Source organism: Gobius niger, assembly GCF_951799975.1.
Source record: "Gobius niger genome assembly, chromosome: 13".
Lineage (NCBI taxonomy): Eukaryota > Metazoa > Chordata > Actinopteri > Gobiiformes > Gobiidae > Gobius > Gobius niger.
The window spans coordinates 6,641,590-6,669,294 of NC_136864.1; the positions used below are offsets into that span (position 1 = coordinate 6,641,590).

Consider the following 27,705-nt stretch of genomic DNA (forward strand, 5'->3'; position numbering starts at 1 on the left):
GCTGTGAATGGGCCTCAAGTGAGAGAGAAATCCACTTTTTTCTGCTTGAATGGAGAACAAGACAATGAAGTGAATCGCATCTATAAAGTGTGGTTTATTTCCAGTCATAAAAAGAACAAGTGATGTTTAGTAAATGTCTTTGTTGCCTATTTTCCGCGCCCGGCTCCTCAGAGTAACAGTAAACCAAAGCTCTCGTCTCCAGCGGACAGTGTGATGGGGAAATTAAAGCAGTTTGTTAAAGAGAGAAAGAGAGAGAGGAGGAGCACTTTTAAGGCTAGTTGTGTAAAAACAGCACTACAAGGACGAGAAGTCAATTTGTAAAAACTCTGAAGAAGGAAGAGACTTTCCCTGAGCATAATTTTGCATTCTGAATCATTACTTTGTCCCTTCTCCCGCCACTGTCCTATATACGACAGTCGTAGACGTTTCCACAAATGGAGTATTTCAGCGAACGAGGCGAGAGCGTGGCCCGATCATTCCAGAGAGGCCCGTGAGCGATTGTTATCCTTTACCAGAGCGGCAATGATGGAGAGGAGGGGTAATGTATACGAACAGAGACATTAAACAGTCATCTCTCCACAGCCCACTCAAACACTCGGCCTATGTGCCCGACAGAAGCACCCGAGCTCATTATGCACAGCAACAACGCGGCTCCGGAAAGGGATTAAAGTGGACACATCGCGCAGGATTGTGGCTTCTTGAACCAGCACATCCCACAGATATTCAATGGGGTTAAGATCTGGACTCTGAATCACTCTTTCCCAAAACCTGGCGATGTCCTCTTGGAATAGGGCGCCATCAGAGAAGAAGAAATCGATTGATGGAATAACGTGGTCATTCAGGATGTTTAGGAAGTCGGCTGATCTCATTCTTGGGGCACAAAGTGTTTCTGAACCTGTAGATCATAACAGTTAGTTAGATCCAGCTTTAGTGTTGTTTCTTGTGTATGGCGCCCTCCACTGACAGAAGAGGGAATAGGTTGCCATAATCTCAGTTGAGGGCAGGGACCAATGTTTTAGAAAGAAAGAAAATGTAAAAATGTAGAATAGGATCATTATTTGATAGTGATTGGATTCAAAATGCTGCCATGTTTATCTTAAAGGTGCATTATGCAACTTTTAATGTAGAAAAAAAAGTTGATATGTGTGACCTTGTGATCCACTGGCTGTGTGAGTGGTCAGCATGGCGTCTTCACCTTCCATCACTTTGGTCTCTAGGACACTCCAGGATACATTTTTTGGAAGGATGTCACTGCGGATGAACCCTCTCGCCAGATAACCTACAAAACAATTTACCCTGGAGCATTGTAGAGGCCACTGTGATGGAAAGAAAAGGCACCATGCACCACACATACAGCCACTGGGTCACTACAAGGTCAAATACACACAAATATCAACTTTTCTTTTTCTACATAAAAAGATGCATATGGAACCTTTAAAGCAATACTCAGTAACATGTTTACCTTAATAAATCCTTTCCGTGGTCCCTCTGGGGGGAAATACAAGTGTTAATGGGATGATTGGAGGGTCTTTTATCTCCCCCGGTGTCTCTGGCCAGAAAACCACAATTCGTTAGCCACATAGCATAATTGTCATTTTTGTAATGTTACAATGGCAATAAGAGAACTCCAATGTGTAGTAAAACGTAGTTTTATCATATTTTCCAAAAACAATGGAAAGATGAGTTTTGGAGCAACAAATAGAATCACAAAGAACAAGCTAACAGGCTAACTGGGAAAGCTAACTGTGGGCTAGCGCCACTTTAAACAGTATTTACAGCCAAGTTTGAGTGAAAAAAAAAATCCCATTGTGTAATTGGATGTACAATATCCCTCTCTCCCTTCGCCTTTCCTGTCAGCGTAGTATTTACTCTCATGGACAATTAATGAGTAAAAATCGCAACATACGACACCTGCAGTTGCGTTTATGGCCTCTAGGGGCAAGAGTTACTTAGTACTGCTTTAAAGCTGGGAGTCTTTCATTTGACCAACATTTTGAATATTGTCTCCTTGTGAACATGTCTGTGAAAAGCGTTGTACAAATAAAGCTCTTCTTCTTTTAACAGTCAAGTGAACTATTTCCCACAGAAAGAAGCCGTATTTTTAGACAAGGCTATGAAAAGAAATCAGACGGTTTAAGAAAAGAAGAGCTCAGAATGGGTCCAGTGATTTAATACGGGACGACAACTATATTATGTCAATGCTCAAGAAAGACCCGACTTTTGACTTTGCTAGAAGCGGGACATCACCGGCTCATCACCGGCTCGTCGTCTCCATGAACTTGTTTTTACCCTTTCTTTCACAGCCAGCAATCAATTCAAGCACCTTAACCCAAAAAAAGATTTGTCCCTGCTGTGGTTATGAATTCAGGCGCCGCAATTATTTGCAATGCTTGTACTTTCTGCTTTGCTTATTTTTGTCGTAGTAATACTTAACCACTACCAGTATCTAGTAATGAAATGAAACACATGAGAAGCGTTTTTGAGTATTTATTCATCTTCGATTTAAAAGAAGTTTCCGCCAATTGTTGCATTCACACTCGCTCACATAGCTCAGTTTCCTAACACTTACACTCGCACACTCCCTTCAGCAGTACAGGCATCAAGTATTCCTTCACAAAAAAATGGAAACAGTCATAAAAAATAAATAAAACAAACCCAGTGTCCCAAAAACAAAGAATAAAATCTGCCCCAGTGTCTTAGTTCTGTTCAAGCGTTGCAGCCGCACGTCAGTAAGAAATAACTCCACCCAGGGGCTCGTGCTGAGGCTCCTCTGAGGCTCGGCAGAGGACTCAGAAGATGTGCTTGAGGTGCTTGACGCCATATGTTTTGAAAAACACCATGATGATGAGGGTCCACAGTCCCAGGATGAAGCCGTCAGGGGGGTGCCAGTCCTTCTGCTTGGGTTTCTGAGGAGACAGAGAGGAGGGATGGGTAAAGGTGGGCCAAAACTATAAATATAAAACATGAAAGTGCCAGAGAATAAATAAGACAAGGCTTGAAGCAGTCCAGCTGTGAGGGCTGCAGAGTCAGGGCCGACCACAGAGATGGTTTTAAGTCACTCAGTATGATGATATGAACTGGATTGTATTAAAAGTGTGTTGTTCCAGCCATATTGATAATATAAGGGGAAATCTCATCATCCATTGCAGTTTTGGAAGGAGTTACATACAGGTCTCTTATCTCAGCACTTAAACATAATGAACTTAAAAAGCAAATAATTCATAACAGCTGCACAAGCCCACAGCATGAACTGAAAAGCTACACAGACATTTTCAAACGTTTCTGTCGAGAATCTGCACAAAGGCGTAAAGTCACCGACTGCAGAGAGACTGACAAAGGAGGAATGTTGCCGAAGGACATCCGCACAGGGCATGATCACTTTTGTCTGCTAGTGTTTGTTAAACGTGTCCCTGCAGGTGTTCAGGCTCTGCTGTCATCATTATTTTTTACTAAACATGGTCATGTCAGGCTAAAACTGGAGAGATTTGCCCATTGAGGGAATTGAATAGTGAGTCAGTGTAAGATTTTAGAGTTAGTCCAGGATGCAGACTCAAAAAGAGTTTGTATTTTTGCTAGCTTTAGCTCTCTGAAATAATTTTTTAATAAACACAACTTTCACTGAAAACCCAGCTTCCCCCCGGTGACCAGACCTTGACCTCGCAGGGTCAGGTCTGCTGAGTTCGTTTCTCCGGGCTGAAGCTGTTACACCAAGTACATTATGTCTTTTACGTGCGTCTGCCATAGAAATGAAAAAAAAAAAAAAGACCAGTCCGTCATGTGGCCGTCAGGTCTTCGGCTCTGCAGCAGGATTACGCAGGGATTCTATTTTTGACACTGGTGCGTCGTCAATGGCTTTTTTCTACAGCGCAGTAGTTTGTTTATCCTGCATAATGAGCCATGTGTCCGACAAAAGGTAAAAACAAAAACACAGGATAAATGCCTGTTTTAGCCGAAATAAGCATGTCTCTCCACCATTGCTGCAAGAGGTTGACTGATATATCGGGCTGATATTTGGGCATTTTACTATATCAGTTATTGGCTGATCTAACGGCAATAAGAGCCAATATCTCCGGGACTGAAAGAGATGGATTTACTTTGGAAAGAGCCAAGTCAGGGCTTTAAAATGAGTTTCTCCAGGACTTGCTCGGCCACAGGGGAGCGGAGAAGCATCGCAATGAAAATTGGTTGCTACACGTTTGTCCAACACAAGTTTCACCAACTAAACCTCAGTCAATATGGACACGCTGCGTGTCATTTTGAAGCAGAGAACCTGGAGAATTCAATTACTTCGTTTTAATCGACAGATTTGTACGTTTTGATCGCTGCGCAAAATACCATACATAATATATTCAATGTATATGAGTCATCAGTGTAGCTTTAGCCGACGCGTCCCCTCAGAACGTCAGAACCTGAGGTGTGAAGTCCTGAGACCTAAACATCAATTACCAAATGATAACGTGAAGCGATAACGTAATGCAAACATTCAAATAGTATTTAAAGGAACAGGCCACCGTTTTTACATACTGAGATGTTTTTACCTGAGCTTAGAGGAGTTGATGCGGACCTGTCTGGTCTCTACGCGTGCGCTCAGTCACGCAAAAACACAGGAACATGTTGTTAGCATTTAGCCTCTCTTCCTCTCCTCTATGGGACCAAAGGAAGGAGCACTTCGACGTCCGCGTATATAGTAGTAATATAGTTCCCCTTTTTATCCGCTTAGAAAATGGACATGCTTCATTTTGTGTGACTATAGTTGGATCATGTAACTAATCACGTAACTGTATTTAAATAGGGGAAACATGGAAGAGCTTGGTCGCTTCTAACTTCACCCCCTCCATAGAGGAGAGGAGGAGAGGCTAAATGCCAACACCATCTTTGGTCTTTGTGCGTGACTGAGCGCATGCGTAAAGATCAGACAGGTACACATCAACTCGACTAAGCTCAGGTAAGAACATGTCTCAGAATGGAAAAACGGTGGCCTGTTCCTTTAACTACTGAAACTGCAACATGGCCCAAAGCTCGAAAAGAAGTTGCACAAAAACAGATCCGTTTAAGATCTTTGTAAATGTAGAAGCAAAACTATTACCGCGCTATTTACATCCACCCATCATCTCCTCTGCTTTACAAGCTTTCCACTGTGCGCTACAGCGAGAGTACAAGTGACACATGCTGCGTCTTCATCCTCTTTGCCGAGCCGTGCAGTTTTTGGCAGCGGCTTACCCCGGCTTGTATTGTCACTCCCGGGATAATGTCGGCGTGCACCGCGAGGAATAACACAAATCTCTAAAGTGCGTCGTCAATGCCCGTCTGTGGCTTTTGTCGCCGGCGGAGGACTCGGAGAGAGATTTTTTAGAGGTTAAATCTCATCTCCGTGCATTAGCATATAAATGCGCTCCTTGTGAGACGCGTGTTTAATACTGCGGGGATTTAAAAGTATAATGGTACACAAAGTGATGATGTGGCAGTGAATGGGACAAACACAGACAGAGGGGGGGGCGGAGGGAGTCGCTGTGAGGGACGGGGACAAAGAGGGTCATAAAGGGAGACGTGGTTATCTAAGCACAAAAACTATACGCGCCGTTATGCAACTTTCTAACGGTGAATAAATCTGTTCAGATGGAATCAAGTCGAGACAGACAGATAGCTTTATCCATCCCCTGAGGAGGAAATGAAGTCTGTCAGAGAAGTCTAAGAGCAAACTTTTTGGAGTTTCCCGCAGAAAATGACATTAATGCAACGCGTTTCTCAATTCCATATATGTTTAATTTATTATTCATACGTTCATATCCTCGTGCGTTGATTATTATAACTCGCTCCATTGTGAGTCAGACAAATCCTCACTCATCAGCCTACAACAAGTACAGAAGTTGCTGCGTGCCCTTACTGACAGGAACAAGGATGTCCCCGTGTTGCCTCCCTGTCAGCTAGAGGATTGACTTTAAAGGAATATTTCAGGATTTTTGACATAGAGTCTCATTTCCTAGTTATCCAGAGTGTTGTTGGTACCTGGAGATATTTTTTTTCCGTAATATTCATGCAGTTCTTATGTTTGAAAAGTTTTGCGGCGCAAGGCTATTGCAAGGCTAGCGCATCCCTATGGTATCAGCCAGCCTGCATTAAAAACAGTCTGACCCGCTCCACAGAGCACCTGAGGCAAATCACTTATAACACCAGACTAACCATATAAATGTCTGTGTCGATAGAATATTTTTTGGAATATAACTGACCTTGCATCACATGAATGATCACATTTTGAGGGACTATTTTATAGCAGATCACTCCGCCGCTGCGTAGCTTATACAACCACGAAGCTGATGCTGCTCAAATATAAAGTATTTTAAAGGCAAAATGGTTAAAATTACTCTATTAATACAGACATTTATATGGTTAGTCTGGTGTTATAAGTGATTTGCCTCAGGTGCTCTGTGGAGCGGGTCAAACTGTTTTTAATGCAGGCTAGCTGATACCATAGAAATGCGCTAGCCTTGCATTAGCCTAGCGCCACGAAACTCTTCAAATATAAGAACTGCTTGAATTACAAAAAAATATCTCCAGAAATCAGCAACACTCTGGATAACTCGGAAATTAGGCCCTATGTCAAAAATTCAGAAATATCCCTTTAAAGTCAATCCTATAGCTGACAGGGAGGCAACACAAAATATCCCTTTAGATTATGATGCTTGTATTCAAATGCCTTAGAGCCACACCGTGTAGAATTTTACTCAATATATAAGATTGAAATACAAATATTTATTTTATGACAAATATGTTCATAATTGAAAAAATGTTTTCATCGCTTCTGTCATTGCTTTTTGTCTGTCTTTTGTCGCTTTTTTATTGTGTTATTGTGGCTTTTCTGGAATGTTTTTGATGCTCTTTTGTTGCTTTTTCTATCACATTTTAGTCATATTTAGTTTTTGATCCGCTTCACCCCTAAATTCAACACTAACAAACACCACATCCAGAGCACACGAGCACATTCTCTGCAGGTTCGACACAAATCGATGCCCAGAGTTAGTTACACATAGTTAATAAAGTTTTTTTGTTTCAGTGCCCCGCCTCTTCAGTGCGGCCCGTTTGGCTTCGGTCCGGCTGTGGTTTTCGAGAGGCCGACTCAGCAGAAGCCAGTCATTTTTGAGCAGATTGTTGGGTCTTGGCCGCGGGGCGTGGAGTTTGTTGCTGACACTGGAATACGACAGCGCTCAGACTGTCAACACCTGGCGACCGTCATCCATTTGCTTGGTTTGAAAATAAAGTTAAAAGTTTAAATTAGATCAAATATGCATCAGATTCTTAGGCTTGAACAGAGGGAACAGCCCTGATAGAACAGAGCTGTGCTGTTTTTGGCAAAAGCCCCAGTAGTAATTTGTCTTAGAAGTTTGTGATAGCGATTAGAGCTGATGTACTTATGACAGGGTTTAAACAGGTCAGGTGTTTACAGTCAGTTTTAAGTAAGTAAGTGTTTTATTGCACAACAAAATAGTGCTCAGGTGTAAGTCCTGAGCCGCTGCGACTGATGTTTTTGGAGGCAGAGGAAACCGTAGCAAACTGAAACGGTTTCAGAGCATGGTGTCCTGCACTGGTCAACTCCTCCTCCTTCCTCTTCCTCTGCTAAACAAATGAACTGCTGAAAGTGTGTTTATTAAGTGACATAAACCCTTTTTGAAATGTGTCTTTTTTATTGTCTACTACTGTCTGTACTGTTGGAAGTGACACACAGTGAGTGTTGTGATGTGTTTGTGCTATATCTGTCTGAGGTTGCTGCAAATGATTTGCTCTTAAGGGATCAATAAAGCTTTCTGAGTGTGAACAGTCTTTCACCATTTTCTCCTTTGTTCCTTCCTTGTTTCCTGCAGTGCCTCTTGTGACGCCTCCACCTGTGCTGCAGGTGTGGGAGCTTTTAAATGAAACTTGAATGCCTAAAGAGGACATATTTAATAAACTCCAAAAACCTATGTTTAATCATTTCTAAAGATGTATTTTCATTCCTGTAAGCTGAAGGATGATGGAACATTTTCATTTTTAAAAGCAAATTGGAAACTTTTGAGCAAAAAAGCTCATGGAGTAAAACCGTTGAGCAAAGTCAGTATTTCCAAAGAACTTTACATTTAGCTTAATTTCAGCAAATTCCGTGACTTTTAATACTTTTGAATGAAACACAGAAACTCTGAATTAGAGCTGAAAAAACTAATCGATTAAGCGACAACTAATCGATTATTGAAATAGTTGTCAACTATTTTAGTAATCGATTAATCGTTTTCTAGTAACTTTGTTTTTCAAGTTAGGGTCTTTAGTGTTTTGTACATTGAAAATTTCATAAATATCTGTCTGTATCTCATCCAATCATACACCTAACACCATTCACAGCTAAGCGATTAATCGTAAAAAATAATCGGTAGATTAATCGATTACCAAAATAATCGTTACAGCCGTATTCTGAATGAATACCAAGATTCAGTTTACAGTGTACTTTCTTACCATTAATATTTGACACAAATGTTTGCAGCTTACACTAGAGGGTCATAGGGGTCATTTTCATTTTATTTATTTATTTATTTCAAAAGTGATGTCATACAATCACCATAAAACCGCCAAGCCAACACAGTATGAATGAAATGGAGCAGAGGAGAAGAACAAGTCTTACATTATCTGCCCCTTTTGTAACTTCACACTTCACACCGAATTTGCCCGTGCATCAGGAAGAAGAAATCCATTGATGGAATAACCTGGTCGTTCAGTATGTTCAGCTGACCTCATTCACAGTTTTGCTGAACCTAGACCTGACCAACTACAGCAGCCCCAGATCAGAACAGTAAGTTAAATCCAGGATCTTCATTACAACTATACAACAAAATGTGTCCTCTGCATTTGACATCCTTCGACTTAACTCACAGAGGAGCGATTCACATTTTTCCTCTGGCCTCAAACTGCTCGACCCGACCGGCAGCCAGCAATCATCTGTAATTCCCTCCTCTTCGCAAACATTTTCAGGCAGAGCTATTCCACAGTGATATAAAAGCTCCAAAGCCGTATCAATCTGACTTTTCCCGGACCAAAGTGCGCACACGCCCCCATACGTATCCGTTTATTGAGGGCAGCTGACTCGGGCGCGACAATAGCTGGCTGAAATACGGCTGACTCCGCCGTTAAAGAGTGCGAGCGGTCCTTGGGGGTGAGGAAGAGGAGCGCGGCGGACATGCAGACGGATGAAGGGTGACAGAGTGCCGCGTCAGCAGAGCCGCGGGGGACAGCAGCATGTGCCACCGCTAAGTGTGGCCTATTAAAGCGTGCTCATCATCACTGGCCACTGCCCGCCCGCCCCACCCCCCCGCAGCCTCACGCCACGACAAACTCACACAGACCACTTTAGGAGACAATACAAGGCAGCGGGAGGCGTTACCGCAATCAAATCAAAATCACCATTTCAGTAGATGGAAATAAGTACATTGTTCTTTACAAACAATGGGCTTTAAGCACTTAAGTGTCACATGACTTCAGCGGATCCTCAGGAGGCGCTGCTCCTCCTGTCCCGTTATTTCCCTATGGGTTCGTAGCGGCGTCTTGGCAAAATAAATAAATAGCTCAAGATTACACGGCAGGCAGTGAGTGACTGATGAGAACGGCTAACGCTAAATAAAAATGATAATAGCACCTTTTCTTAAACATTTTTGTCCACTTTTTACCCAATTTTTTTCCATAATTTTCCCCCACCTTCTGATTTTTTTTCATCTTGTGTTCAACTTTTTTGTTTTATATTTGGTCCGTTTTTATTTTTTAACTAAAGTTAGGCATCAGCATCAAAACTTGAATCTAAAGATGTATTTATTTTTCTGTTTTCGATATCAGTAGTACAAGGGCTGGCCAATTAATCGAATTTTTGTCTAATCGCGATTTTAATAAAAGTCGATCTCGATAATCGCGAGGTGCGTTTTAATCGACAGGAGAATCGGGGAGTCCTGTCGCAATCTGGAAAAAAGTATGGACGGCGCACTGCTGCATCGCCTGGCAGATCAAGCCCAGGGACTAGGGAATCACTCGGCAAACCAAACAGGAAGCACAGGATGACACATGTGGCAGCAAGAGGAGCGGACCTGGGGATTTTAAGAGTAAAATCAGCTACAAAATTGAGCTAACAGATAGGCTTGTCACGATAATTACTATATCGACTTATCGTTCAATAAATAACAGATAAACTATATGCTTTTTAGAGCTCGATATTTATTGTCTGTAAATTTATCAGCATTGAGTTACATTATATTTCATGTTTATTGCAGCTTGTGTGGTATTTTAGGATACAATGATGCACTTTTTAGACCAAAGGTTTACTGTCATTTTTATGCCTGAGAGTTGACCGTATTGAGTATTGTTAGAGTCAATAACATCGTTTATCACGATACTTTTCTGCCTCAATATATTGAACTTCAAATTAGTTATCAGAACATTCACACGGGTGATGAAAAGTTTGCCTTCGAAGAGGAAAGCTATCGATCGCTATTTGGACCATGTGGATGATTATTTTTGAGGCTGCAGCCATTTTTCATATTTATAAATGTGCTATTTACTTGTATTTCTTTATGTACATAGCAAGTTGTTAGCGCTAGGCCTGTCACGATAATTACTATATCGATTTATCGTTCAATAAACAACACATAAACAATACATTTTTGGGCTCGATATTTATTGTCTATACATTTATTACCATTTTCCGCTTATTTTTTCTTTGATTTGAAATTCTTACATTGTATTTCATGTTTATTGCAGCTTGTGTGGTATTGCAGGAAATTATTATGCACTTTTAGAACAAAGGTTTACTGTCAATTTTAGAGTTGACAGTATCTAGTATGGTTTAAGTCAATAATATCGTTTATCGCGATACTTTCCCGCCTCAATATATCGAACTTCAAATTTTTTATCGTGACAGGCCTGGTTAGCGCTAAACTCTGTACGTTGTGGCTTTGTGAGGCTCTGCATAAACGCAAACCATGCAACAAACCAAATAATTGCAATCTTTGCTAAATACAGCTGTTGAAATAGTAATTTACATGCACTTAATTGCGCAACCTTAGCACATATCCAAACAAAGTATATCCTTCCATTTGGTTTCACTCCCATCTCAAATGTTATATAAAAATCGCTGCTGCAGTATTTACTCATTTGACTTTCCAAGACAAGCAGATCTGAAACTCTGAAACTTCATGCGCCAGGGCCAGCAACCTTCACACTTGCAAGTGCTGCTTTCCGATAAATAGTTGGAACGCTTTACGAAATCCATTACTCATTTAACTATTCCAAGGACTATGAAACTGCTCATTGAATGTAAAAAAAGTGAGTTTTCCTTTGTTGCAGCTGCACAGAGTCAATGCCGTCTGTTGCAGCAGCAGCAGCAGCAGCAGCACAATAAGAGAAGCTGCCAAATTGTGTATAACGTACCTATTCAGTATGTTAGACAGAAACGCTCATTAGAAGTGAAAAGCCTATAGATAATGAGCCTTTATATGAATCACGGCTGAGTCAGAACAAAAGACCAACTTGTCTCCATCCCAAGTTTGCTTCCAAGGTGACATCTCCCTCTCTTTCAGGCGAGGTGGTTAGCATTCAGCCTGGAAGAGAAGTGCTAATCCAATGTGCAGTAGCATTGATTGGAGATGTGCTTTGACAGAGGTCTGTAAGGTTAATGTTATTGATTTATTGTCATTGGGATAAAAAAAATGCAGGGAGTGAATAATTGCCTTTCCCATGCGCCCATATCGGGTCTGATGATTACTGCGGTGGGTTGCTCAGGTCGTGATTTGGAAATTGATCAAATATCAAGAAGTGCGACGTCTTCAATTGAAGGAAAAAGGTGTGAGAGCTAATTATTAAGAATCGTGTTTTAGTGTATGAATGGTGAACAGAATTTGACTCATGTGCAAAGTATCCGTATACAGGGCTGTCCGAGCATCCATCTACATTTGCTGCAGCCTTAACAGACACAAGTTTGACCTTCAGCCGACAAAGTGTTTCAGCACTACGGACATCGCCTCACACAGAAGCATTTCTTTAAACCTGCTTTGTTACGTATTCACTTCACCGGTTAAATCCATAAACAGCGGCTCTACAATTGATTAGGTCTAATTAACACGATCTCACTGAGCGTTAATGGTTGTGAGGAGGGAGGTCTGAAATGGCTCTGCCAAGTCTTTCGCCATATACAGTAACAACGACGGTGAAGTCCAGGCCCCGCACAGCGAAAAGAGGGGGCGCTATCGACTGCAGATATTACACAGACTTCTGATGATGGTGCTGGTGAGGCATACAAGTTGATACAGTCGTCTGAGGAGACCAAGTTTAGTCTTAAGGGAGTAGGCCACCGTTTTTCCATATTGAGATATGTTCTTACCGTAGCTTAGACGAGTTGATGCGTACCTCTCTGGTCTTTACGGGTGCGCTCAGTCATGCAAATATACCAAAAATCATGCATTCAGCCTCTCCTCGATGGGGGGGGGGGGGGGGGGGGGGGGATGCGGTGAAGCTAGAAGCGACCAAGCTCTTAACTCATTGACTGCCAGCCATTTTCAAATCAGAGAGCTCCCCACTGCCAGAGGTTTTTCAGGATTTTTACTGTTTTTTTAAGCCCCACAGAAAATGTAGGTCTAGGTCTATGTCAACAAGAAAGAGTAGACTCTCTTCTTTCATTTAAAAAAAAATTCTTTCCATTCTTTAGTAATCGTCCGTAGAAAATAAGTGAAATCACACAAAATGCTGTTTTCTGACCAAAAAGCTGAGAAAACGAAAGAGCAATGCTGCCACCTAGTGACTCAATAAAAGACTTGTAGTTCTTTTATTGAGTCACTAGGTGACACGCTCAAGGCTTTGCTGAAGCTGTTCCCATTGGAAAACTTGATTGACGTCTATCGACGTCATTGGCAGTCAACGTTTGGATTTCGTCATTGGCAGTCAATGAGTTAAACGTTTTCCTTTTTTAAAATATGGTTACATGAGTAGTTACACGATCCGCGACGTGTTATTACCTAATTATCACTAGGTGTTATTACGCCCTAACACTATAGTACCCCTTTTTATTTACTTGGTTCGTGCAACTACTCACTGTATTTAAATAGGGAAACGTGGAAGAGCTTGGTCGCTTCTACCTTCACCCCTGTTTGGCCCCATAGAAGAGAGGAGGAGAGGCTAAATGCTAACAACATCTTTGGTCTTTTTGCGTGACTAGAGTTGGATCACTATACAACGCAAACTGCCAAACCAATAGTGCCTGCAATTTCTCTAGTAACAACAAACGGTAGTTAAAGGCACTATAAAGGTCTTCTTTTTTTTTGTTTCATTCCTTTCCATTATTTATTAGTTGTGGTTCAAGCTCTTTCCAAACTTCTCTAAAGCACTTCAAACATCAAAACTCTTCACAGGGATGAGTTTCACAACTTTCAGGGAGCAATTCTATCAAACGCAAACAACAACTCCTAATTCACAATCGAAAGCTGCCAGAATGTTTAGAATGACAAAGTTATTCCATCAATCAATCCATCCATCAAATAAACTGTATTTCTGCAACCATTAGGGCTGTGCTCAATATATATATTAGAGAGTACGTAACAATACACACATATATACACAACCTGAACATCCTGAATGACCAAGTGACTCCATCGATGGATTTCTTCTTCTGCCACAAAGTCCAGATCTTAACCCCACTGAGAATCTTTGGGATGTGCTGGAGAAAGCTTAGCGCAGTAGTCACACTCTCCCATCATCAATACAGGATCTTAGGGAAACATTAATGCAACACTGACTCTTTAGAAGCTCATGGAAATAATGCCACAGTAAAATCTAAAGGTGGTGGGATTAAATATGAGCGTGTGCCCCTTTATTGGTGGCCTGGCAATACATAACGTGGAAAAGTGTTCTTTATATATTCCAGAGAAGTACGACTCATTACAAGAGGAAGAGAGAATTTATAAAGTAACTGGTCTGGAAAGCAATCTCTTTTTCTTACCGCTTTCACTTTGCAATCCACTAGAGCCATATGGTGTGGCTTCGAGCCGGAGAGGAAAAAAAAAAAAAAAAAAAGAACAAACAATAATTTGACGCCAGGGACCGGGCTCAAAGAGAAGAGGGAAAAACTGCAATACACAAGAGACTAAAAATAACAGCGCTATTCTCGGTGCGTTCCGGCTCTGAGCATATTGTGATTAGGTGCTGGCGACCGACCAAAACAATCAACAAAGAGACGCCTCGCAGCAAAGTGACCCACAATAACAGAATAACACAATAACACAATAACAGAAACTCAGAGGGAAACGTGTAATTAATGCGAGCGACGAGACCGGAGCCGCACAGCTAAACGTGTTATTCAGTGTTTAGGGTATTGTTCAACTTAAAGCTCTCGGAAATCGAAGAGCGTGGGTTGTAGGTGTAGTTAGTTGGTGTAGTTAGTTATAGTTGGTTAGTTAGAGTGAGTTAGTCTGTTAGTGAGTTAGAGAGTTTGTTCATAGTTGGTCAAGTTAGTGAGTTTGCTAGAGTTAGTGAGTTAGCTTTAATTAGCTAGTTAGTCAGAGTTATTGTAAGCGAGTGAGTTCGAGTGAGTTAGTTTGTTAATGAGTTTGTTTATAGTTAGTTGAGTTAGTGAGTTTGTTAGAGTTAGTTAGTGAGTTATAGTTATTGTAAGTGAGTGAGTTAGAGTTAGTGAGTTAGAGTTAGTGAGTTTGTTTATAGTTAGGCGAGTAAGTGAGTTTGTTAGAGTTTGTGAGTTAGCTAGAGATAATTAGTTAGTGAGTTATAGTTAGTGTAAGTGAGTGAGTTAGAGTTAGTGTTAGTGAGTTTGTTTATAGTTAGTCGAGTTAGTGAGTTTGCTGGAGTTAATTAGTGAGTGAGAGAGTTTGTTAGTGAGATACAGTTAGTGAGTTTGTTCATAGTTAGGCAAGTTAGTGAGTTGGAGTTAGTGAGTTAGCTTGAGATAATTAGTGAGTTACAATTATTGTGAGTGAGTGAGTGAGTTAGAGTTATTGTAAGTGAGTGAATTAGAGTTAGTGAGTTTGTTTATAGTTAGGCGAGTTAGTGAGTTTGTTAGAGTTAGTGAGTTAGCTAGAGTTAATTAGTTAGTGAGTTAGAATTATTGTAAGTGAGTGAGTTAAAGTGAGTGAGTTAGAGTTAGTGGGTTACAGTTAGTTGGCTAGAGTTAGTGGGTTAGAGTTAGAGTTAGTGGGTTTGTTTATAGTTAGTCGAGTAAATTCGTTTTTTAGAGTTAGCTAGAGTTAATTAGTGAATTAACATACCAGACACCTATTTAGTTCTTTGTTTATGCTTCATGCAGCTAAGCATCAGTGTGTTACGTTATCAAACCCTACTTCAATAGGCATTTTATGGCTGGTGCGTCTTATACTTCGGAGTAACGTATAGTTCAGAAAAAACGATACTTGATGAAGTACCGATACTTGGTATTGCAGTAAAAAGTATTGTGATCCAAGTCCGATACAATATTTTGTCCCAGCCCTACTGTCTTATTGGATCCACTCGGCAAAGTAAGTAAAGAGTTTTTAAGTATCTTGAGCAACTTAATCGCAGTACAGGGAGTGCTGCTACCTTAAACTATTGCAATTAGTTAATTTATCTTTTAAAATTTAAGGCATCTGTTCACTGTGAAGCATTAGCACTGGAGAAAAGACAGAATAATAACTACTAAACTAAGAACTTCAGAACATGTTGCTCTCATGGTTATTGTGTTGAGAAAAGCACTGAGCTGTGGGTCCCAAAATGATTTATAGACGTAAATGAAAAAAAAAAAGCTTGACACTGACTGTATTAGCTTAGGTTCTGTAGAATGTTGTGTGCGTGTATTGTTGGAGACTTACAGTCACTTTGACTTCCCAGAGGCGCCTGCCAATGCGGACAAGGCACTAATCAACTCTCTTGCGTGGTTGTGGACGGCCCGTATAAAGAACACAGCACTGTACCTCCTCTGTCACACTAGCGGCCTCTTTTATCCAACACCAAATAGAAAACCGGCCTTGTTTAGAAGACAGACGCATTGTAGATTGGTTTCTGTATAGGCGACACAAGCTGAATTACTTGTTGTGTGTAAAGGGGGGAAGCGGTGAAGAAAAACGTAAAGGGAAAAGCAGCTAATTCCTCTGAATGGTGAAGAATGTGGTTTCAGCTCTTGTACAACTACATTAGTTTTCTTTTTCAAAAATCTCTTCTAAAATGGTATGTTATGTGCACTGCAGCTGGACAACTTGTTTTACAGATTGTAGACTTCCTAAACATGTCACTCACGGATAATGCGTCGTCGATCTAATGTCCTGAAAGTCTTGGCCAAAGCAAGACAACCAAGAAACCGACTTAGAGATGGCTTTATCTAGGGCTGCTCGATTATTGAAAAAATAATAATCACGAATATTTTAGTCATAATTGAAATCCCGATTATTCAAAGGATTATTTCTTTTTTTTATTATATCTTCATTTTATTTATTTATTAATCAAAAAACTATGCTGATATTTTCAGTTTTCTGAACAGTCATAAAAGTACAAATGATTTCAAGCACGCCTTGATTTAAGACAGGTCTCTGCTTCACACCTGCCCCCTGCTGGCCAGCCCTCACACCTGCGCAAGTAAACTGAGCAGCGCGGCCTGATGACATCATCAAACAGCGCAGTTTGTTTTTCTGTCAGGCAAAAGCATGAGCCATGGCACCTGAAATGAGAAGGGTGTATAATCCCAGCGGCCTGAAAAGCAAGTCTGCTTTGCAAAAAAAAATTTTGAGAAAAAATAAATAAATAAATGTGAGAAAAAAAAATGTGAAAAGAAAAAAAAAATATTGAGAAAATGTAAACAAAAAAAAAGAAAAAAGAAAAAGATTGTTTTTTTTTTAAATAGAAAAAAATTATGGGAAAAAAATAGACAAAAAATAGACAAAAAAATAGAAAAAAAATATAATCGTTTTATGCGATTATGCTAATTTTGTAATCGTTTAGTGCAGTAATCGGAATTGTAATTGAATTTCGATTAATTGCACAGCCCTAGCTTTATCTATCAATATTTGATGTGACGGAGCAGAAGATAACAAGGCCTGAAGCTGTTTCTATGGCCACAAGGAAGAGAAAATAGTTGATCATGATTTTGATTGATTGAATAATTACAATCCATTTATACATCACCCTCATTCAAAACCCAAATGCTTCTCCCTGTGACTCCATTCAATCACGGCCTGGCTGAAAACAGATCTCAAACAGAGCGCTGCACGTGGCCTGGTCAGGTTGAGAGGTAATGTGCAAGAGGAGGAGGTTCATGGGGTTTTCATGGTCACGGTGCTTCGGTGTGAACAATAGCGAGCAAGGAGAGGGGGGGATGGTTCAGGGAAGAGCAGCACAGGGAGGTGGACAGAGCGATAATGGAAATTTGTGCGGGGAGTCACAGGGTCGAGTTTGTCAGCTGGACGTGTTGACTGCATGTGAAGCTCAGAGACAGGATAGGAATAGAAAATGAACCATGCCGACTTGTAGATGGATGTAGGGATGTCTAGATGTTAGATGAAGTGCCGGCATGAGCTCTATTGATTTACTTTCCTCTCACAATAGGTTGTAATCACGTGATAACATTCTCCAGCCCATAGTTAGATATAAAAGTGGGACACGTGAGAAAACGAACTGTAGAATTGGCTTTTTAAAGTGTCAAAGTGTAAATATTTTCACAAATCACGCTGGTTTTTCCCACACTTCACCGGCTGCCCATCTAGAATCATCTTTAAAGTCAAGCAGGACTTTATTCCTACAAAGCAACATATACAAACCTCAAAAACCATGGTTCAAATCGCTCCTTAAAAACAAATGTATCCAGACAGATCTACGTCCCTCCCTGACTGTGAACCAGTGTCGTTTTAGTCATGTTGATGCACCTTTTTTTTAATGAGAATGACGAGTCACAAATAGCTCTTTGGTGACTAAAACATGACAAGACGTTTATGAGATTACATTGATGAGATGAGACAAAAATTGGGAGAAAATAGTTCGTCAGAGCCAGAGCTTAAGCAGAGGATGAGGAGAGCGGCCGCTTTTGGGAAAGTCATGTTCACAATGACACTTCTGCCTATTGTGGTGTAATCTGTCTGTCAAAAGCTTAGTACCTTTATCCAATTTTCCAATACGAGCCTTCTTAACCCCATAACTCCCACCTGAACCGAGCACCTTTTCTCCAGTTTGGCTTTACCCCAATCCTAAACCTTATGGAAAAAAGGTGTGAAAATAGCGACAGAACTGAGATGAAAACAATGATGAAAATGTGACAAAAAATTGACAAAAATTGACAAAAAAATTGACAAACAAATTGACAAAAATGACCAAAAAAGTGACAAAAAAATTGACCAAAAAGTGGCAAAAATGTCACAAAAAATGACAAAAAATTGACGAAAAATGACAAAAAATTATTTTGCAGAAAACCTGAGACATGCACAACAGCTTGTAATAAGTAAGTGAACCCCTGTATTAAATAGCTGCTGATTCTTCTTTTGCAGCAATAACTGCTTCTCTGTACTTGCAGATTAAACACTCCCAATTATCAGGATGAATCTTAGACCATTTCTCTTTATAAAACTGCTGCAGTTCATTGAGATTCAGGGGGTGTACATCATTTTCTTCATCTTTTTGTACTTTGTTATATTCATTATGGTTGAAAATGCAAAAGAAAATGAGGCTTCGGAAGACGCCTGTTCTCAACATAGAGCTGAATAGTTAAATGACTAAGTGCGCAATTCTGTAGATTGTGGTTGAGCCCATTCATCTGCCCAAATGACGGGGTGTACATCAAGTCTGCGGGTTTGAAAAGGCTTCTGTAGAAACCTGTGCGGTGAATAGAAATGTTCTGAACTCGCACCTGTACACCCGCACGAGGCTTATGGCAGGATTTAGACTCAACGAAATATGCTGCGAATGCTCTCGGTGCTCAAAATACTACCTTTCTGCAGTTCTCTTTGGTTAATCTTGTAAGCAGACCAAAAAACGACCAAAAAACTAGATACTCAAGGTACTAAAATATATTGAGGGGCACTCATATTTCAGGCAAATAAAGCTGATACTTACCTTTCTCTGCAAATATTAACGCATATTATAATCGGTTGTTAAGAGGAAACTCTCTCCAAGGAATGCACTACACCTCAGTTAAATACTATAGTTGCAAACATTTATTTTTTTATGCAAAGCAATTTAGAATGATGCAGAACAGATAAATATCCCTGAAGAGACAATAAAGCCTGCCGGTTTCTTCCAGAATTCGCCGGAATAGAACAGCCTCTTTCTAGATCTCCGCAAAGCATCATGGGGTAAAAAGCCCGTCAAACAAGCGCTCATTTTAGATTAGATTAGATTACATTTACTTTATCGTCCACCGAGGTGGAAATTTGTCTTTGGTTCACTATCACAGTCACAAAATCACACATAGTCACAACAGACATGACAGACAGTATCAAAGACAATAAGTTAATAAAAAGAACAATTAAAAACAGTTGTGCTTCGTACTCCACTAGCGCTTATTCAGGTTTATTGCATTAGGCACAAATGAGCCCTTGTACACCTCCTTTGTAGCTAAAGGTATTCTATAGCGGTGCCCAGAGGGCATCAGACTAAACTCATCAGACAGAGGATGAGGATGAGGATTTTTGTTTGCCACTGTAAGATACCCAAACCATACGGTGATATTAAAAACAAAGACACTTTCAATCAGACTGACATAGACCCGCTCAAGAATGTGTGGGCTCACTCCAAAGCCCCTGAGCTTCCTGATCACATAGTCTCTGGTTGGCTTTCTTATACATTGAATCTGCATTTAATGAAAAATTAAGTTTGTCATCAATGTGAGTACCCAAGTACTTGAAGCTATTTACAACCTCCACCGGCTGGTCAGAGAAGGACAAAGACTGAACAGGACTGGAACAGCAAAGGATTAGCTCTTTGGTCTTGTCTGCATTAATAATCAGAAAGTGCTGTTTACACCCCGCTTTTTGCAAAGGGTAGCAGTCCGTCATTTATTTGGAAGAAGACGAGGAACAGGACGCAGAAGATGATGAGAATGAAGGAACTAAGCCCTACTGTTGGGGCTTTTGCAAATCAGACTCCAGATATCGAGACCGGATGCCAGAGGGAACATTTTTACTCCCATTTCCAAAGCCCGGTAAGACCGACGACAGCATGACACAATTGGAAAGAGAATGGGCCAAACAAAAAACGGACAGGGCAAAGCGGTGGCAATATTTATGTGGACGAGTGACTTTCAACGTGTGGAGCAGATTAAGGGGAGCAGGTACATCTGTTCTCTGCATTATGTCAGTCGGAAAGATTGTACGTCCGAGAATGGCGAGCCGATACCAGCATCGCTCTCAAATGTGGAGTTATATACAAGGGCGAAAAATGCTTTTAACAGATCTAAGCCAGGGAGACGGCTCATCCTTACAAGATCCTGCAGCTCCGCTAAGTGACAACAAGTAAACACTTGTTGTCTAGCTTTGTGACGTTATCTGTTGTATCCATTCTTGTAGCTACCCTTGAAATGTTCTTTGCCACTGGCTGCAATACAAATTCTCCGAACATACCTGCTTCATTCCAGCCAAAAACCTTTTCGGTCACAGGATTTGGTTCCAAAATGCATCAGACTTGTCAAAGGGGTTGACATAGAACACCCAGAGGAAATGCATGCCCAAGCTGTTTTTTTCTTTTCCTTTTTAAATCCAACTAGACGACATTTTGTAAAGTAAACTCTAAATGGACTTCAGGGCTTCTCTTCAGAGTCTTAAAAGCATGCTGTATTCAAAGCTGAATGGGTATAAAAAAAACCTCTTCGGAGTTGAACAGCGTCAGAACATAAACCAATAACAGGATTTGTGCTTTTGAGGATGCTTTTAAGCACTCTGCCTGCAGTCTGGGCAGTGAATTGCATCTGTAAATGTGGCTTTTTTTTTTTTTTTGGTGAAATGGTTTGGGCAGGTGTGAATGCGGTAATCTTTTTCAGCGACAGACTAAAATAACCCGCAAAGAGCTGATACTTGGCCCGGCGTCAGAGGCAGCACTTTTCACAAAGTGTTTTTTGGCTGTGGCGACCCCCCAGTTTTCCCATCAGTGCCCAGTGAGTGCCCGACAGAAGCCTGTGGTCAGGCTCATTTCTCGGGGCAAACCAACTGTGTCCGCGGCTCTCACCTGAGTCAATGCCAGTGCTCCGCTCTCTCGTCGGTAAGACAAATGGGCTTTTCCTTTTCCCTTTAACTCCCACAGCTTCAGGTAATGTTAAAGTAGACCCCTCTAGTCATTTTTTCCTATGCTTTTAAAAGGATTTGTCCCAACCTATTTGCAGCACCAACAGTTTTATATTGTATACAGCTGCAAAAGACCAAATCATGATAGGGTCCATTTCAGAATGTCGCTTTAAAATCGACCAGTGCACAGCCTCCCCCTCCTCCTTCTGTGGCAGTGACAGATCATTGTTTGGGGTTTAGACTTTGGTGAGTAAAATGGAGACTATTTTTGAGTTAACATTCCTAGCTCACACAATGCCTCCCGCACATCCCGTTTCGAGTGAGTTTAGAAGAAGACTTCCAAGAAAACCCCATTTTAGAAAATACACCATATTTAGATGGTAACTGCATGTGCGGCCTGTTTTTCCAAACAAATGCTGTGTTTGCAAAAGGAATTTAGTCAGAGGATATGAATAATTTTCGAGAAAGAAAAAGTGCATATGGGCCACACTTGTCTATAAGCTGCAGGTGTCATGAGAGCTCACACACACATGCACCTGGGCGAGGCCAAGAGGTGAGCGCCGTGTGGGACAGGTTACCATTTCATTCCCATCTCCTCCTCGCTCGTTTTTCACAAACACTGCACTGAATTTTCCATACTTTTACGCACTAAATGGATTCCAAACTACTTATTTAGCCCACTGTGAGTTAAAGCAGTACTAAGTAACTTATTTACCTTAATAAATCCTCCCCGTAGTCCCTGTGGGGGTAATACAAGTGTTTATGGGATGATTGGAGGGTCTTTCATCTCCCCCTGGTGTCTCTGGCCAGAAAACCATGTTTGCAACTTGACTGCCCCTGGTGCGGAGAAAGCAATACACACTAATGTAATCACGAAGAAGAAGCTAACATGCTAACGGGCAAAGCTAACTGCGGGCTAACGTCACTTTAAACAGTATTTACAGCCAAGTTTGAGTGAAAAAAAAATATTTCTATTGTATAATTGGATGTACAGTAACCCTCTCTCCCTTCACCTTTCCTGTCAGCGTAGTATTTACTCTCCAAGACAATTAATAAATTTAAAAATCGTTACTTGCTACTACACCCGCAGTTGCGCTTATGGCCTCTAGGGGGAAGAGTTACTTAGTACTGCTTTAAAAACTGTTCTGAGAGAAAGAGCAAAAAACGATGGCCCCGGTGTAGCGTCATTTATTTTTATTTGACCTTTATTTAACCAGGTAAGTCCCACTGAGATTAAGAATCACCTTTTCTGGGGAGTCCTCGCCTCACACGGAGACCCATTGTACATGTTTTTAGTGGTAGGGCAAACCGGGGGAACCCAGAGGAAACCTACGCACACAGGGAGAACATGCAAACTCAGAAAGACCCCATCCAGGTGGGAATCAAACCTGGTACCATCTTACTGTGAAACATGTATTGACAATGTGGGAAAACACTACCATAGAACGTTTAAATGACCGTTATTGAGTTACTTTGATTATCATTTAATCTTTAAAGGTATATCCATAGTTATTCAATACTGATTTGTGGGGAAAATACAGTCATCCTTGTGCAATGCTGGGTCCCAAAGTCATACGAGTTGAGAACCAGGACTCTATTGGATTTCTCGCTCCAACATGGCCTGGGCTCGAGTATAAGATCTAAACTGTAAAAAAAGTAGCATCATATAATCCAGTAATTACGGAAGTTTAATCAGGATTTATTTTATTTCTTAGTGCCACCAATTGTTTTTTTGTTTTTTTCATTTTATAACGAAGTACTCCAGATCGCAATAGAATCACAATGTAGTATCTCAAAAGATTTAAATTCATAATCAAAACTTAATGAAAATGTCAAAGCTAAACAGATAATGAAAATGCAATAACACTGTTAATTGCCATGTTGCGTGAGGAGTTTAATAGAAGAAAGATTACAGATATGGCGCCCTTAGCGTTGAAGCAAATGACTATTACTGAGATATTTTTAGAATAAATTGCATTTCTCCAAGCACGGCAGCCCGACTTCAGAAAAATATTTGTTTTTCCGGCAACTACAGCAATTAAATGTTCAGGGTTAGCAGGTTTTACACGTAATGAGGCCCCGTGGTGGGAGAACACCGTACTTTGTTTGCAACAGTGTTACTTTCAAAATAATTACAGATCTGCCAATTAAGGCCATTCAAACTGCAATTTCGTTCGGCAAAAGCACAACTTTTCCCTTTAAAACTCTTCAAAATTGAGTGACTACTTCTTAAATTGTACGTGTTGGAACATAAGGTCAGTGAGTCATATTTTTGTCACTCACGCCCCCTCCGTTTGGAATCGAAAGCTTAACTGTTGTTGTCTTTTATTTTTTTGCAAATCGTTGTGAACGCGACAGTCTCATAGCGGCGATGGACCAATATATCCGAGCCAAATGAACGTTTTCTATTTGTGTGGAGGAGAAAAAAGGCATCCAAACGAGCAGGTGTGCCTCGTCTCCAGTCTGCAGTGCTTAAAGGCTTCTGGAGAAACTTGTGCTTTGAATAGAAATGTCTGATTCAACATGGACAAGCACCTGTACGAACACACCGGGCTTATGGCAGAATATGTGCCCTGAATGCACTAAATACTAATTGTTCTTCTGAAGCACTTGCAGATTTAACTTGTTTTATGCAGGTACCGTCAAGCCAACCTTTATAGTTTACTGCAATTTTAGTTAGTAAACAAAGCAACTCAAAGCTCCATACAAAAGAAGATATACGATATAATAATCAGGTTAAAGTTAAGGCAAAGCACATACACAAAAACATCAAGACATGAGAAATACAAAGTACACCAGGTCAGGTGTTGATGATGATGGATGACCGGCTGATGAAACGTTGGGGGCGTGGTTAGGGGGGTATGTGTGTGCAGTTGTTTACAATCCTGAAAGTCAGTGTAAAACATGAGCCAAGGAGCTCAGTCCATATCTGGTTTAGCTTCGTGGCCTGGCCTTGAAGGGAAAGTGTTGACGCCGTAGGAGAGATCAGGTTCAGCTGCTTAAACCTCCTCTCTCAGAAGAGTAGGGTATAGGAGAGTAGAAAGTAAAAATGAACAGACCAAAAAGGTTGACCATTTTCACCATATGAACTTTTCGTCCAATAAAAACTGCTTTTATCCTTTGAACTGGACGCTGCATGTCCTCAAGTGTTCAAAAAATGTAATGCTTTGCTCAAAATAAAAACAAAAATACTTGAAGCCTGAATCATTGCTGGATTTACTCAGGACTTTGGGTCAGAAAGTCCTAAAACAGCAAAGGAAAGTTACATCCCCCTGTTTTTCAAGGCACTGCATGTGTTAAATGTATTTGTCTTATATGTTTTTCAACCTGCTGCACCATGAAGTCAAATTCCACTCTCTGCACTCTCACTTAATTCATGCTCCCGACTTTCACCAGTGATTTGTGACAGCTGCGCTCACTGGAGTGAAGTGAAAGTAGTGGAATAGTATATTTAATGGAGCCTTAAGAGACGCATGCTTTAGTCGTCTGAATGCGTCGCACAAGTCGAGGAGTGAAGAGAGAAATGTAGGTGTTGAATTGTGAAGGTCGCGCTGACAGCAAGACACATTGCTCGACGTGAATGTTCGGGATCGTGATTAAAGCGGTCACAGGATGATAATTTATTCCAGAAGGAACTATATCTGCTTCAAAGTTTATCTGAAATCTCCCAATAAACTTATCCAATCTGATCATCTTCCTGAAACACTGAAAACACTTGCAAAGTATCAGATAAGGTTTGCTGTTGTCGTGTTCTGTGGCAGCTCTCACCTGGTGAATGATCTCGGAAACAGGCAGCTGATCAACGTACGAGTACGGCTCCTTTTCCTGCTCCTCATTTACAGAACTGCAAAATATAAAATGCACAAAGCACACAATTACTTCTCTTTTATTTATTTTTTTCACACCATTCAAAAAGACAACACCAGAAGGATAACAGACTCTACATCAGGGTGTATACGCCGCGATTTTAGCCGTCTGCGACAAATGATCCCTCGTCATGGGAAAAACGTAGGTCATAAAATGAATGAATTAAACTTTATTGTCCCTCTTGGGGAAATCTGTTCTACGCACATAGTGCAGATGCAGCTGACAGCATCAAAGACGGCGACAGACAAAGACAGCACTAGTGAAAATCAATATAAATTTGATTAAAAAAACTTGTACAATGTTATGAACAAAAACATTACCAACAAACCACAGGCAGACACATAATGAACATGTGCAGAACCAAGGGGATGTGAGACAGATTTTATCTGCATGAAACTGAAACGCAGCCTCACCGTGTTTATTATTGATTCTGGGAACCACCAGGAGACCCCTCCCTGAAATTCTCAGGGCCCGAGATGGTTCATACGGCTCTAACATGTCCGAGATGTACTTTGGTGCTAAACCATGAAAAGACTAAACCTGTCTAACGCCATGCTGCTGTGTGCGCTCGAATCATTTCGAACTGCACAACAGCCTGGGGACCATGGCCGAAATGTTCGCATGGATTTGGGAACCAATCACAGAACGAGAAGGGACGGCAAGACGATGACGCGCTATTCGATATACGGAAGCTTGTAGTTTATTTACGGATTTAAAAAAACACATACATTGAACACCAGGCATAAGGGAGAACCTGTGTGAACTAGTGAGAAAAGTGCATAAAGTGTGTGGGGAGGGTTTTTACAGCCTTAAAACATATATAATAGTTTAAAAAATTAAAGTTGTCTACTTCACAGATTTAGTTTTTTTGCGGGTTATTTTTAGAATGTAACCCCCGCGATAAACGAGTGAACACTGTACACACAAGTGAAATACAAAAACAACGGAAGCATGGTATGTGTGCCCTCAGTCACGCAAAACGACCAAAGATGTTGGTAGCTTTTGGCCTCTTCCAGCATATCCCTATAGCTCCAAACGGGGGTGAAGTTGGAAGCTACCAAGCTCAGACAGGTACGCATCAACTCGTCTAAGCTCAGGTGAGAACACATCTGAGTATGGAAAAACGGTGGCCTTACTGGGGGTCGGCACCCAGAGACACCTGTATTCAGTTTGTATGAAGAACAACAATACTGTAGTTTTGGTACAAAGCAATGCTCGAGCTGGAGCCACCGTGATGACTCTCGGACAAAGGTTGGCCCACGACCAAGCACACTTGTCTACCTCTGCTCTACATTAATGAGCACGGGGAGGCAAGCCAAAAGTGACTGTTGATTGGTTGTTGTTTCTTGTGAAGGATTTTTTGGCCTGTAGGACAGTACAGGGCGAATGGGAAGAAGAGCGGGGACAGACATTCAGCAAATTGTCAGAGCCAGGACTCCAGAACCCACAGACAGCGTCCTGCCATATGTGCAGTAGACTATTGGTGGCAGAGTTGTTGGATTGTTTTGATAGTTTTTGACTGCACTAAATAAATGATTGTGCAGCTTTATCTTCTTCTAAGTACATTCCTACATGTTCTGTATATTGCACTCAGGAGGTTTAAGTCAAAAGAGTTCATACTTCCCTATGATTTGGTTGAGCCGTGTTAAACCCCAAGCACTGAATGGTCTATATCTTTACAATGTTCATACATGCATAGTCAATGAGGCCAGGTAATTGTACTTAATGTGTTTAACATGGATCAAATTCAGATAGTCCCAGTTCAAGTGTCGGCTAACTTAAGCTTCATAAGAAAGGCTGCAGTGTGTCTGTGGACAGAGGGAGAGATTGGCAGATCATTTCTGTCTCTAAGTCAATGATATGCAGAACAAACTCAAACTTATGCAAATCAAGCAATTTCCCCCGGGAAACAGGAAGCGCGGCCCAGGGAGGCGCCGCAAATCACAAATCAGTGCCATAACAATGAACCGTGGCTGCACTCGGATGTAATGGGCAAATAATGGAAGACGCAAAAATCAACCTAGAAACGGACGCACAATTAAATCACAAAGAGTGTAACTCAAGGGGCATAACAATATTCTTTACAGGCTGCAAACATGATCTGAAATACATGGGATCCTTTTATTCGCTTGCTTTTCATATTCTTAAATAAACCTCAGCTTACACAGAAAAAAAACTCATGCTTTCCACTCCAGTACCCTCGAAAAATTCCATTACACTCCTCCAAACTCAAAATCATTAGCTGTCGAGCCAGAGAATCGGCCGCAGGACCAGACGATTAGAAAGTCTCATGCCGTAATTGAGATTGCCCATAGCTGAGATTACGATTTGATTAAAATTAGATTAATTGCAGAGCCCCTTTTTCCATCACTCCACAAGTCACAGCTACGTCATAGACTTGTCGTTTTTTTGGTTCTTTTGTGAGGTCTGTGGGAGCCCGGTTACAGGGGAGCAGGCTCAGCGGTCGGGACGGAGCAGGAGGGACTTGCAAAAACATCGGTCTGAAAGTAAGATCCATCGCAGCGACAGCGGACCTGCTATTTTTAACTGTGACTGGACTTGTCCTGCACCGATTTGGTGCCAACACTTTTCAGCTTCATTCGAGTCA

General features: G+C 41.0%; 1 protein-coding gene across 1 annotated transcript in view; it reads right to left on the minus strand.

Annotated features, from left to right (window-relative positions):
- Positions 1–2,602: 2,602 nt before the first annotated feature.
- Positions 2,603–27,705, minus strand: part of pigk (phosphatidylinositol glycan anchor biosynthesis, class K) — a 47,211-nt gene continuing 22,108 nt past the window's right edge. Inside the window, exons 10-11 of the mRNA XM_079569837.1 lie at positions 24,999–25,074; positions 2,603–2,906 (exon numbers count right to left, since the gene is read on the minus strand). Of these exons, the coding sequence (XP_079425963.1) occupies positions 2,790–2,906; positions 24,999–25,074 (193 nt within the window). The 3' untranslated portion in view covers positions 2,603–2,789. The remainder of the gene's footprint in view (positions 2,907–24,998; positions 25,075–27,705) is intronic.